The sequence below is a fragment of the Amblyraja radiata genome, chromosome 13 (assembly GCF_010909765.2).
Source record: "Amblyraja radiata isolate CabotCenter1 chromosome 13, sAmbRad1.1.pri, whole genome shotgun sequence".
Classification (NCBI taxonomy): domain Eukaryota; kingdom Metazoa; phylum Chordata; class Chondrichthyes; order Rajiformes; family Rajidae; genus Amblyraja; species Amblyraja radiata.
In genome coordinates this window covers 29,920,224-29,934,465 of record NC_045968.1, presented here as the reverse complement: position 1 = coordinate 29,934,465, position 14,242 = coordinate 29,920,224, and the positions used below count along the sequence as shown (strand labels likewise).

At 48.1% G+C, this 14,242-nt stretch overlaps 1 protein-coding gene across 2 annotated transcripts in view; it reads right to left on the bottom strand.

Annotated features, from left to right (window-relative positions):
- Positions 1–913: 913 nt before the first annotated feature.
- The window catches only part of lims2 (LIM zinc finger domain containing 2), a 59,015-nt gene continuing 45,686 nt past the window's right edge, over positions 914–14,242 (bottom strand). For both annotated transcript variants that reach the window (XM_033031583.1, XM_033031582.1), the window contains exons 5-10: positions 6,773–6,922; positions 5,487–5,637; positions 4,844–4,936; positions 3,636–3,684; positions 2,537–2,612; positions 914–1,149 (exon numbers count right to left, since the gene is read on the bottom strand). In XM_033031583.1, the coding sequence (XP_032887474.1) occupies positions 1,035–1,149; positions 2,537–2,612; positions 3,636–3,684; positions 4,844–4,936; positions 5,487–5,637; positions 6,773–6,922 (634 nt within the window). In that variant the 3' untranslated portion in view covers positions 914–1,034. The remainder of the gene's footprint in view (positions 1,150–2,536; positions 2,613–3,635; positions 3,685–4,843; positions 4,937–5,486; positions 5,638–6,772; positions 6,923–14,242) is intronic.

Genomic DNA, 14,242 nt, shown 5'->3' with positions numbered 1-14,242 from the left:
TTTACAAATTGGATTGTCACTACACAGATTTAAATGCAACTGATTACAATTGGCACACAGGTAGAGTCTTTTGTGAAGCAACAAACAGTCAGGCAGCATCTGTGGAGGGAAATGGATAGTCAACGATTCGGAACGAGACCTCATTTGAACTGAAAGAGAAGGCAGGCAGTATAAGGAGGCGAGAGGGAGAGGTTGGGCAAGAGCTGGCAGCAATATGTGGGTCCAGGTGAGGAGGAGTTGGGAAGTTGAGGGTGGAGATAGCAACAGTGTTTGGGAGGTGATGGGTGCAGGCAAGAAAGGCTGGAGATGGTGACATCTAAAGGAATGGAACGGTGGAACCAAATAAGTGAGAGTTGAGCAGATGGGAACTGTGGGGACGGGCACAGAGGACCCAGTTGGAGGAGCTTGTGTCAGATGGACAGATGGACTGGGGGTGGGGAGGAAGACACTGGGTGATAGGGGGCTGGGGAGTGGCTGGAAAGAAGGGTGTGTGACAGGACCTGAGTAAGCCAGAGTGAGAAGGTGTCCTTTCCCCCCACAGTTGCTGCCTGACCCGCTGTGTTCCTGCAGCACTTTATTCTTCACTCCAGATTCCAGCATCTCGTGGGTCTCTTGGAGTTTCCTGCTGGCGATGGCCAGGGTTGTTGTTGCTGTAACCTGTCACCACCACATACCGGGCTCACTGGGTTCCCCAGCGGCAGACTGGGAAAGGCAACGCAATAAACACACCTGAAGAAGGGTTTTGGCCTGAAACGTTGCCTTTTTCCTTCGCTCCATAGATGCTGCCGCACCCACTGAGTTTCTCCAGCATTTTTGTCTACCTTAGATTTTCCAGCATCTGCAGTTCCTTCTTAAGCAATAAACACGCATGTTCACTGCAGCTCCAGTGCCCCCCCACCCACCCCTTACCCTCCACACTGGTAAGTAAATGATTGAGTCAAGCGTGGCATTGTGCCCTCCTCGCTGAATATATCGAGGGTGTCCCGGCCCCTATCCCAGAGGACCAGGGTTCACGGACAGCTGCAGCCCTGGCCTTACTTCCGCATGTTTCTCTCAGACAGCTTCTTCAGTCGCTTCTTCAGTTCCAGCGGGAACTTCTCGTAACATCGTTTGCACACGGGCTTCATGTCGAACTCCACAAACCTGTTCCTGCACAAAAGACACAACCCGCTTAGACTCACAACCGTCACGGGATGCCTGCAGCCAAACTCCGAACCTGCACCAGTATTCCCGGGAGAGGAACCTCCGAGGACACGAAGGACCAGCTCCCCCTCCACAGGCAACATCCTCCATGGAGTCAAAGCCAGACCTCTGGATCCAGGAAAATCACAGGTGACCCATCACTCCCACAGGGTAGAGCCGCCACTTCACAGCGCCGGAGACCGGGTTTAATCCTAACCTCAGGTGCTGTCTGAGTGGAGTTTGCGTGTGCTCCATTGACTGCGTGGGTTTCCCCTGCGTGCTCCGGTTACCTCCCACATCCTAAAGACATGCATATTGGTGGGTTAATTGGTTGCCTGCAGTGTGTAGGTGAGTGCTGGAATCTGGAGGGAGTGGCCCTTCAGATGATTTCTCTGTAGCCATGACTGGGGCCAGACTTTCAACTCATCAGCCATGATCAAAATGAATGGCGGTGCTGGCTCGAATGGCCAAATGGCCCCCTCCTGCACCTATTTTCTATGTTTCTATCCACTGTAAACGTACCAACTCCCACAGTTATGTGGACTACACCTCCTCTCACCCTGCCTCCTGCAAAGGCACTAGCCCCTACTCGCAATTCCTCCATTTCAGCCGCATTTGCACCCAAGACGAGGCTTTCCATTCTTGGACATCCAAGATATCCTCTTTCCTAACCTTAACATGGTTTTCCCCCTATATCGCATCTATGACAGTCACAGATGGATCCCACATTTCCTCTTGTGTCCTCAGTTCTGGTCTCACTCCACTTCCCCCCAGATGGAACAAGGATAGAATTTTCCCGGTCCTCACCTTTCACCCAACCAGCCTTCTCATCAAACACATCCGACATTTCCACCACCTCCAAAGTGATCCCACTACCAGTCACATCTCCACCCCTTTCCGCCTACTGTTTCCTCCACAACTCCTTGGATCACACATTCCTTCCCTCCCCACGTACCTTCCTCTGCAACCACCTGTCGCTACACCTCCTCCCTCATCTCCATCTAGGGACCCCAGCAGTCCTTCCAAGTGAGGCAGAGCTTCATGTGCACCATGTCTAACTCCATCTACTGCATCCAGTGTTCCCAATGTGGCATCCTGAACATCAGCAAGACCAAACGTAGACTCGGTGACCCTTTTGCTGAACACTTGCTCTCGGCCCTCCAAGGCCTACTGGATTGGCCGGCAGCATAAGACTGATGGGAAAGCATCGTCATTGTGTGTAACACTCTGGCAGTTGTGTGAAGATGTTCTATGATAGTGAGGAAAGTTTCTGAAATCCAGTCAGCCTCTGACGGTGGCAGGTGGGTGCAGGAGAGAGAGATTAGTATGAGCAACGGTGGAGGCAGGTACTTACTTCAGGGTGAGCTTGGAGTGACAGTTGGAGCAAGCGAAACAGTGAACACACCAGGACTTGTTGAGAGCCGACACCACTGTAACATAAAATGGATGCTGTCACTTTCACCTCCAAACCACTCACTGCTCAACCAGGTGCCCGTCGCTTGACGCAACTGGGTTGCTTGGCAATAGGAGCAGGCCATTTAGTCCCCTTAACCCTCTGCCCAAACTATGGGGGATGCGGACCAACCTCAGTGCCCCTGCCTCAGTTCCAATATCCCCAGGGACCAATACACATGGAGACACAGTCTAACCTCTGTGCTCCTGTCTTGGCTCCTCATGCTGCTGCCCTCCATCCCATCTCTGCCATTGGGGACAGATCATCCCCAATTTAAACTGTGAGGAAGTGTTTTTGGGCATCACCAGCCCGGCCTAATGTTAAACCTATTTCACTACAGTATTCCTGCACTCACATGGCAGTTACAGGTGTAATCGACACATACTCAGGGAATGACTGAGTTTGTTTTTACAGACGTCCGTGAGCCGATTTTGTCCGTAAGTCAGAAAATACACAAAAATCACTCGGTACGGTGATCATATCTCCACTGTACTGTAGCAAAGGGCATCAAAGTACAGATTGATCAAATAGGAAAATGACCAGTTGGTGAGAGAGAGGAAACCAGTTTTAGTGTGTATGAATGTACGTAAATCAGGCAACTGTGGGAGCTTGTTCATACGTACGTGTGAGCACGGGTCACACATTAACCTGGGCATGGCCTGTACAAGGCTGATCTATGCAACCCATTCTGTGAGACTGGGCTATGTAACTCTGGAGTTAATATGAAGCTGCACCACTGGGTGATCACACATGGCTACACGCCAGGGTGTAACTTGGGAGCTGGTCACCGTGGAGGCAGAGTGAGGACAGGAGTGATGCTGGAGTCAGGGGAGATGGGAAATGTAGGAATGATGATAGAAACAGGAGAAGGAAATCGTCCGTGCAAATTGTGTGACTGATATTGAGTGGGTAGCCGGCGAGAGAATAGAATCTGTCTCTGTCTGGGAGGTGGGATTAGCTCGTGGAGGAGTTGAATGGAGGCAGTCGGATGGGTACTTACCATCACCCTCAATCACCCGGTTACAGTGATAGCAAACATCTCCATACAGCTGCCGAGACAAACACAGGCAGTGAGGGTCAGAGAACACACTCACCCAGAGACACCGTTCCGCTCAGTCCCACATACTCGGTGATACAGTAAATGTTAACATTACAGTTAATAACAATTCCATGTTAGTAACATTACTGAAATACTGAGTCGCATTCAGTAATAAAGACATAGAGCTTCTGAATTAGTGGGTGACAGTGTAGTACAAGTAACATTAGCACTCGACATAGAGTAATATTACTGCATAAGTGAGTAACAATCTCCACATGCCAACATTACTAAAGAGACAGTTTAATGCTGCACTGCAATGCTGCAATGCATCACGGGTCCAACGACCTGGGTTTGATCCTGTCGTAAAATGCTGTCTCTGTGGAGTTTGCACGTTCTCCCTGTGACCGCATGGGCTTCCCTGGGGTGCTCTGGTTTCTACTCACATCCCCAAGACCTGCAGGTTAATTGGCCATTGTAAATTGTCCCTAGTTTAGTCAAGATAGAATTTAAGGGCAGTTGATCAGAATGTAGGGAAAATGAAATAAGATTGTATAGGATAGGTGTAAATGGGAGGTGTGGATTCTGTGGGATGAAGGACCTGTTTCTGTGCTGTATCTTTCTTTTTCAATTGCCACAATTCTTCCCAGGGAACACTGTGCACAGATATGGACACCAGCTGGATGTCAGCTCGTGATGTAAACTAGATGTTAGCTGGGGTATATTGACATTGGAAGGTTCGCCAGATTAATTAACTTGGGCTAGGTTCTGACAAGACATTGCAGAATATAACTAGAGAATGACGAAGCAATGAAATAGGCCCTTCGGTCAACTCAGTCTGTGCTGTCCATTCATAGTGATCCGATTCTATTCTCCCCACTTTCCCATAAATCTCCCCCCCCCCACCCCCCCTCCATCCTGGATTCCCCCACTCACCAGGAGTAATTTTCAGCAGCGAATCTAATCCACCAACCTGCACATCTTCAGGATGTGTGAGGGTAATGGGGCACCCAGGGGAAACCCACAGTGAGAACGTGCAAACTCCTCATGGGCAGCGCCTGACATCAGGATCGAAGGTGGCTGTCTGAAACTATGAGGCTGTGGCTCTTCCCGCCGCGCCACTGTGCCCACAAAACAACTTAAGTGATGGAAGTGTCCACACTCGGGCGCACCTGGTTGTAATGCTTCTCACAGTAGGCCAGTCCTTTCCGTTCAAAGTGATGGTGACCCAGAAACGGTTTCTCACACTTGGCACAAACAAAATGCTGCAACAAATGGAGGGGGCAGGGTTTTAGTTACAATCACCATAACATCAACAGCAGCAGAACAACTGCCCCAGGACAGGAGGATATGACAGGCACACAGATGGGGGGGGAGGTCAGGGTGCAGAGAGTGGGTGGGGGCAGTGTGTATGGAGTGGGTAGAGGCAGTGGGCAGTGAGTAGGGTCAGTAAAGTTAGTCCAGGCAAAGATGGAGTATGTGGGCAGAGAGAGGAAGAACCAAAGTCCAGGAAGGGGCAAAGGAAAAGCCAGAGTCTGTCTGAGAAGAGAGGAGTCTGCCCAGTGAGAAGGGGAGGCCAGGGAAGGGCAGATGTGCCTGGGGCAAGGCAGAGTCTGAGCAGGACAGGGTGAGCTCAGTGCCCAGGGAGGGTTGGGGTCTGTCCAGCAGGGCAGTCAGTCCAGAGGAGTGGGGTCGACCCTGGCAAGTGAGGGAGGGGGGGGGGGGGCGGGGTCTGTAGCCAGGGAAGTCTGCCCTCTCAGCTCCCTGGCCTTGGTAACCCCTCACTCCGCGCTGTCCCTGGGAACAGCCACCCACCTCGACGTGCCACTGTTTCCCCAGGGCATTGACCACGCGGCCCTCGATGGGTCGCCGACACGCCCCACAGATGGGGACCCCCGCCTTGTCGTGGCAGGGCAGGCAGTAGAGACCCCCCTTCATCTCCCGGGCATCCGGCGTGAGCTCCTTCCTGCAAAGCACGCAGCGTGAGATCCAAGCTCAATGATCCTTCAAACACATTCAATACTTACAGTGATTTATATTTACTGGTAGAGCAGCAGCCTCACCGCCCCAGAGACCCAGGTTCAAATCTGACCTCCAGTACTCTCGGTGTGGAGTTTGCCTGTTATCCCGGTGACTGCATGGGTTTCCTCCCATATCCCAAAGACGTATGGCTTGCATCTGAAGCTTTTAAATGGTTACTGGAAATTTCCTGTGTACATGGGTAGAATCTGGGGGCAGTTGATGAGAATGTGGGGAGAATAGGTTACAGGTGAGTTGGCAGCGCATGGGATTGACCTGGGCACCAGCATGGACTCAATGGGCCAAATAGCCTCCTTCAGTGTTCCAAGGAGGGAAGGAATATATACAAATTTTTAGGTAGCGTAGGCACTGCTGGACAGGCACACATGGATAGTCACACATGGATAGTCGCATGGTAACAGGCACATGATGACAGTCACATGTAGACAGACACACACGGACAGTCGCACACTGACTACCATCGTACTAATCATACTACCATCGTCTCTGTACAGGGATATCATTTATTCAACGTCTGTCCTAGTCTCTCCAAATGTCAGTGGTGGGGGTGGACCTCTCTGTCCTGGGTCTCCTCCATTGCCAGAGTGAGCAACAGCGGAAATTGGAGGAACAGCACCTCATATTCCGTCTGGGGACCTTGCGTCCTTATGGCATTAATATTGAATTCTCCCAATTTTGCTAGCCCCTGCTGTCTCCTCCCCTTCCTTAACCCTCTAGCTGTCTCCTCCCACCCTCCCATCCGCCCGCCCTCGGGCTCCTCCCCTTTTCCTTCTTTCTCCCACCCCCCATCAGTCTGAAGAAGGGTTTCGGCCCGAAACGTCGCCTATTTCCTTCGCTCCATAGATGCTGCTGCACCCGCTGAGTTTCCCCAGCAATTTTGTGTACGATCAGTGTAATAATGTTTGCTCCCAGATCTGTGAAGAAGAGATGAGCAACAACAATGAGGTTAAGAACAGTTCTATTAACACGATTAACCAAAGGCATGGATTGCGTGGTGTCACCGTGGTTACAGACCGTGTTGGGTGGGTATTCTACATGATTGAGTTGATTGGCCAACGTACCCACAGTGGGTGCAGTTGAAATGGTCAGCGTGATAGGGATCACTCTTGTACATTAGTGGCACTTCGTCAATAATCAGATGACACTTCTGACAGATGTACTGGCCAAGTCGCTTTGCCTTTTCCTGGTTGTGGCAGGGTCTGCACAGATGCCTGTGGAGAAAGATCATATCAAGCTAATTAATGCATCATGCAAGCACACTAAACTGGAGTCTCCCTCACACTTTGTTAATGCATAACATCAATGCATGTCTGTGTGCAGAAACATTAAACCCTTACAGTGCACATATCATTGTATATTTAAACTTTGATACTCAACTCTGGAAAATTACTATATTATTTGTGGATGAACGTTCATTATCATAGCACGCTGGTTGTTAAATTAATGATCATGATAATGTGCTCGCTGACATCTTCATGGGCTCCCACGTAATCGGACACTCAGGGCTTTGATGGTGCTGATTCAGCAGAATTTACAGACTGTTGGATGTTTTCCGACTTCTACCCCAGCACGTTCAGTTATGCCCCTGTCCCACTTAGGAAACCTGAACTGGAGACTTTGCGCCCCACCCAAGGTTTCTGTGCGGTTCCCGGAGGTTGCAGGTGGTTTCCGGAGGTTGCAGGTAGTGGAAGCAGGTAGGGAGACTAACAAAAACCTCAGGGAACCGCACGGAAACCTTGGGTGGGGCACAAAGTCTCCAGAGGTTTCCGTTCAGGTTTCCTAAGTGGGACAGGGGCATTAGGTTTATCATCTTAACCATATTACATAGATAAGATGCAGTGAATTTCAAGACAGACTGGAAATGTTGTTTGTCTCACCACAGATGCTACCTGACCTGCTGAGTCTTTCCAGCATGTTCTGTTTTATGTGCCCGCATGTACACACACACACACACACACACATGCACATTAACACATACACACAAACATACATACAGAGATGACTATGCACACAGATTTGTACGCACACAGATTTGCACATGCGTACACACACACATTCACACACACACACACACACACACACTATATTTATAAACTGGTAGGATATCACTCCTTTGTGTGGAGAGTTGGAATGAGCTGGAGGCCACCAACCCCTGTGTCTTTGGGATGTGGGAGGATGCCAGCGCACTCGGGGCAAATCCACGGGGTCGCAGGGAGAACATGCAAAACGTTCGCAGGTAGGACCCCAGGCCGGGATTGAACCTGGGTCCATGGAGCTGTGAGGCAGCAGTGTTAACCGCTACACCACCGTGCTGCCCTCATGGAAACTCCCGAACATCATCACCATGGCCCAAAGCCAAGACTGGTCCTGGGATAAACTGCGATGTGCAATGAGCCAGGATTTAGGAAGTGGGAGGGTAGGAATTTCTTGGATCTTATTTTTTCTTTTGTTCACTCTTCTTATTCACATCTCTAGTGACCCCTCGGCCAGGAGACCTCCCAGTGTCCAAGAGCAGCACCCTACTGACTCACTGGAGCAGAGCCACAGCCAGGAGCTGACACACCTGCCATGTTTACCCCTCCTGAGCTGCTAGTGGAGTTCATTCAGAGTAATCTATTGCCGCCGATCTCAGGTAATTATTTGGAGAAAGGGTGCAAACTCCAGACATCACGTGGTCACTGGATTACAGGAACGGTAGAGGTGTGGGAGGATCTGAGTGCTTCCGACTATGATCGATCATCTGCTAATTACCCTGGGGCAGCTTTAGGTCATCACAGGGCGCCTGGTGTCCGGATGTATAAAGTTGCCAAACTTCGGCAGGGTTGCACCATCGACGGCTGGCTTGGTTAAAACTTTGGGCTTCACTTTCAGAGAAGCTGAAATGGTTGGTGTGATGTCCCCCATGTCTCCATGTTGGAGCAGAGAGAGGGATCTGCTGGGCTCTACAGTGCACATCATTGATACAATCTCCTACATGTGTACACAGGAGCCAGTACAGGCCAGTGGCAACGCACACATGCACATGTGCGTACACACCCTTACGTGTACATACTCGCACATGCTCATGCACACATACAACCATTGCATGTCTACACAGCACACACACACACACACAAGAGCATAAACACAGGCCAATGTTTCACACAACATTAGCACTTAACCCCTAAGCATCTCAATAGCGCAGAGGTGTTTTGTCATTTATGTGGGAGACCACTGTGAGTCCTCCACTTAGTCCCACTCCCGTCATATCCTTGTCTCTTTTTCCAGATATTTGCCCACTTCCCCTTTAAGCATTATCACAGATCCTCAGACTTTCCGTGTTCAATCATCGCCAGGAAATGCTGTAATTCTCTGTGTGCATGGACACATCCACGATCACATTCCCGTGTGTACATACATTAGTTAATGTGCTTCTCCTCACATTCCTCACAATGAAAGAAGGGAAACAAAGATTAGCAAACATTCCACGACCCAGGAATGGCGGTGAACACTGATTTGTTAGTAGTTAATATATGTTTATTTACCCACACTATGGACTTAATTTAGGATGAGTTGTAGGTCCTATCCTACACATAGCCCCTGCACCCGTATTACATAAAAATGGATGATGTCATCCACTACTCTGTTTAAATTGCTTGAGGGGAAAAGTAATCTTCCACATCTTAATATCTGCAGGAATAACTTCATTCTCAAGAGGAGGACTTCTGTTCCGTCAGTATTCTCCTGGTCCCAGGTTATCCCAGTCAGTCTGCTCCTATTGACTGCAAGGCGTGTTACCTCAGTCACTGAAGATTGCTTATCCTCCTAGTGCAAACTGCCCAACCCGCTGTCCTCCTGATTCTCTTTATTCACCCTCGGTGTAAGAATATATTTCCAATGTTCCCGGGAAGTGCATGGATCTTTTCTCCCAAAACCAATGATCACAGGTATCTCCCTGCTTCATTATCCGTGGGATGGATCTACCTGTTATCCAGTGATCATTCGACAGATATCCTGCTGCTCCTGTGTTCATGGGATGGATCAAACTGCTTCTAACTGATGGCAATGAATCAATCTCTCTTGATTCTGCAAATTCAGCTGGGGACGTGCTGATTCTTTCCACTAATGAACCTGTGGGGGTTCTAAAGGGCAATCTGTCATCCCTTGGTCACGCTCTCTATGAACCAGAGCCAATCTGGCATTAGTCTACTGGACACAGATCAATGGTGAATCAGTTCGTCTCGCTCTCTGACTAGTTCTTCCTTTTATTCAGAGTCATGGAGTTATGCAGCGTGGAAACAGGCCCTTCGGCCCACTTTGTCTATGCCAACCGATTGGCTACACTGAACTGATTTGATTTGATTTGATTTAACTTTATTGTCATTGTCCATAGTACAAATACTGAGACAACAAAATGCTTTTTCTCATACAACCATACGAATAAAAAAAATAAAAGCACAGAACACGATAGTCTATAACATGAACATCCCCGCAGCGGTATCAAAGTTTCCCACTGTGAGGGAAGGCAACCTCCCCATTGGTTCCCCGATATTCTTTGATGTTAGCCATTAGCCCGTATCTATCCATATATCTGTCCAAATGTCTTAAAACTCATAATTGTATATTTTTTTGTAGCTTCCTTTTGACAGCTCATTCCAGATATGGACTACCTACTCTGAGTGGAAATGTTGCCTCTAAGGTCTCTTAAATCTCTTCCCTCTCACCTTAAGCCGATGCCCTCTAGTTTTAGAATCCTCCACCCTTGGAAAAAGACTGTGAGTGTTCACTTTATCCACGCCCCTCATGATATTGTTCATCTCAATAAGATCACTCCTCGGCATCCTATGCTCCAAAGAAAAAAGTCCCAGCCCTGTCTAAGTGAGGTCTCACCAACGAGTTGTACAGCTGCATAATCATGTGCCATCATTTGTACTCAATACTCTCCCCAACGACAGCAAACAATGCCTTCTTCACTGTCCACCTGATTCACCACTTTTAGGAACCTTGTACCAGTACTGCCAGATCTCTCTGTTCTGCAACACCTTTGTGGGTCTGCCCTTTACCGTGTAGGCCCAGTTGTTTCTCAGTTGGTTTTAGACAATTAAGAGCACGATTGGCCACCTGGCCCCTCAAACATTGGATACTCCAGCATTCAATAAGATGGTGGCTGGTGTAATTGTAACCTTAATTCCACACAGCCAATGCAACCATTCCCCCTTGCTTGGATATCTCTTCCCGAAAGATATTTGAAATTCTGCTTTCTGCAGTCCTTTGAGCAAGGCAGTTGCGTGGGGAAAAAAAATCTTTGAGAGTGCAAGAATTTGCCTCATCTTTCTCTCTTAAATGGATGACTCTTTACTTTTGAACGATAAACACCTAATTCTAGATTCTCCCCACAGTAGTTAGAGATAGTGAAGACAGTTATGAAGGATAAAGAGGGACATAGTAAATTGAGTAGGACGCTGGAAGATGGAATTTAATCCAAGCAAGTGTGAGGTAACGCATTTTGGGAAGTTGGAAACTAACAGGACACATACAGTGAATGGCAGGGACGTCAGGACTGGTGATGTACAGAGAGATCTTGGGGTGCAATCCATGGCTCCCTGAAAGTGGTGACACATGTGGACAGGGGGGTGAAGAAGGCATTTGGTATGTTTGACATCATAGGCCAAGGCTATGAGTGCAAGAGTAGGGACATCATGGTGTGACCGGAAAAACCATTTGTTAGACTACATTTGGAATGTTGTGTACCATTCTGGTCACTGCACTGCAGAAAGGATGTGGTAATAATAGAGCGTGCAGAAGAGATTCAATAGACAATAGACAATAGGTGCAGTAGTAGGCCATTCGGCCCCTCAAGCCAGCACCGCCATTCAATGTGATCATGGCTGATCATCCCCAATCAGTACCCTGTTCCTGCCCTTCTCTCCAGATCCCATGACTCCTATCTTTAAGAGCCCTATCTAGCTCTCTCTTGAAAGTATCCAGAGGACCGGCCTCCACCGCCCTCTGAGGCAGAGAATTCCACACACTCACAACTTTCTGTGAGAAAAAGTGTTTCCTCGTCTCCGTTCCAAATGGCTTACCCCTTATTCTTAAACTGTGGCCCCTGGTTCTGGACTCCCCCAACATCGGGAACATGTTTCCTGCCTCTAGCGTGTCCAAACCTTTAATAATCTTATATGTTTCATCCTTCTAAACTCCAGAGTATACAAGCCCAGCCGCTCCATTCTCTCAGCATATGACAGTCCCGCCATCCCAGGAATTAACCTTGTAAACCTACGCTGCACTCACCGGGATGCTGCCTGGAATGAAGGGCTGTGATTATAAGAAGAGATAGGATTGGCTGGGATTATTTTCACTGGGATGTAAGAGGCTGAAGGGTAACCTTGGAGGTTTACAAAATTCTGGGATGCACAGATAGGATGAATACAGGATATTGCTAGGATGAGGGAATACAAAATTGGTTTAAGGGGAGAAACATAATGGGATCTGAGGGTAAGCTTTCTGCAAAGAGGGTGGTGGTTATATGGAACGAGCTGTCAGAAGAGGTGGTGGAGGTAAATACAGCATTTAAAAAGCATTTGGACAAGTACTTCGATAGGAAACATGTAAAGGGACATGTGCCTAATGTCATAGCATAATGTGGGCAAATGGGATTAGTGTTGATGCATTCAGCTTGGACAAGGTGGGCTGAAAGGGACAGTTTCTGTGCTGTGAATCTATGACTTTAAAAGAAAACATCCTCTCCACATCTGTTGAAATCCCTCAGGATCTAATTTGTTTCAATCAGTTCCCTCTGGGTCTTCTAAACATGGGATACTAGCTTAGTCTGTAAAACATTTCCTCATTAACCAACCTGGCCATTCCTGGTATCAGTATTCCCCAAATGCTCCCAATGCATCAACATCGTTAGATCTCTGTTCTTCCTTAAATATTATACTTTATAGATTTTGTCCTCCGGCTGTGGAATCCCACACTTTAAATTTGCTTTAAATGATTTTCTTGAGACCTGAAGGCAGATCTCTAACTTGTGTTATGTGATATCTGTTTTGTTTCATTCAAATTTTAAAAACTGATTTGATATAAACCAGATTCATTTTGAGTGTTGAGATCTCTGCACTAAGCCAACCATAAATAGAAGAATGATGAATCATCTTCGTTAGAAACGTGCTAGCTGTTGGTCCGCAATAACGTGCACTCCTGGGTCAGGGGGTAGGAGCCGCCGAGTGGCCAGAATGGCCAACTGGGAACCAGGAGAGGGTGGAGGGAATCTGCAGGAGAGCAGGAGCAGCTCGGAGTGCAGTGGGAGGAATTGTAGGTGAGGTGTGGAAGTATAAGGGATCAATGAGAAAGTGGATGAGGGGGAGAGGGTAGTGCAGAGGGAGGCAGTGACTAGCTGTTCCTTGCCAGCACTCCCTGACCAGCTGAAAGATCAGCTTTACACCAAACCTTTCTTTATGAAGAGTCGTGTTGAAGAGAAATCCTCTTTTGGCATTTAGATGTATTTATCCTCTATCTGGTATCTTTCCTTTTGAATCTCAAAGAACATTTTATAAACTAGCTTACTAAATGTGCTGCCTTGTCCAGAGAGTCTATCAGTGCTTCCTATGAGGGCTCCCAACAGCTTTTACTTGTTTCACTCAAAGGATCGAGGTTTAAATGACACAGTAAGGGATTGTTAGAGAAGCTGTGTCAATAAGACAGTGACTTGGTTTGTGTGCCCATCTCTGCATGAAATAAGAGATCACGCGGGGATGAGTGAGGAGGAGGGGTAGCAGCAGCGGGCGTCTGGCTGGATAGCAGGATTGTGGTTATGAGCCGCAGTGGAGAGGTGGCAGAAGGGAGAGGTACAAACGTGGTGTGGGAGCAGGGTAACCTGGGTGTATCTGTGCATTAAATACTGAAAGAGTGGCTGTCCAAACATAGATTTTGCAGAGATTTCGCAAGAATGTGTAGGAAGGAACTGCACCTGCTGGTCTAAACGGAAGATAGACACAAAAAGCTGAAGTAACTCAGCGGGTCAGACAGCATCTCTGGAGCAATGTCACCTATTCCTTTTCTCCAGAGATGCCGTCTGACCCGCTGTGTTACTCCAGGTTTTTGTCTATCTTCAAGCATAAGCGTTTCTTGTATCCACAGACACACAATGCAGAGGGAGTAGGTTGAACCTGCATAAACGCTGCAATATTGACTGGAATGGTTCCGAGGATGAAGCATTTCAGCACCTGGGTCAGACTGGGGAAGCTGGGACAACAATTCCAAATGCAGTTCGAAAATGAACACCACAGGTCCATAACCAGTGTCCTCAACTTAAATAAGGGCAGTTGTAATGGTATCAGGGGGATGTTGTTGAAGGTGAACTGGGTACAGCTAAGAGCAAGTCAGTGATGAAACAATGGCAGAAATTCAAACTGAGCTATAATGCTATAATATCAGCAGGAGTTTATCTCATCAAAACAGGGGATTCCACAAGAAAGAGGCGCAGGCCGTGGGTTAACAAAGGAGGTCAAGGATTATGTTACATTGAAAAGTAGTTCATACAAAGTGAC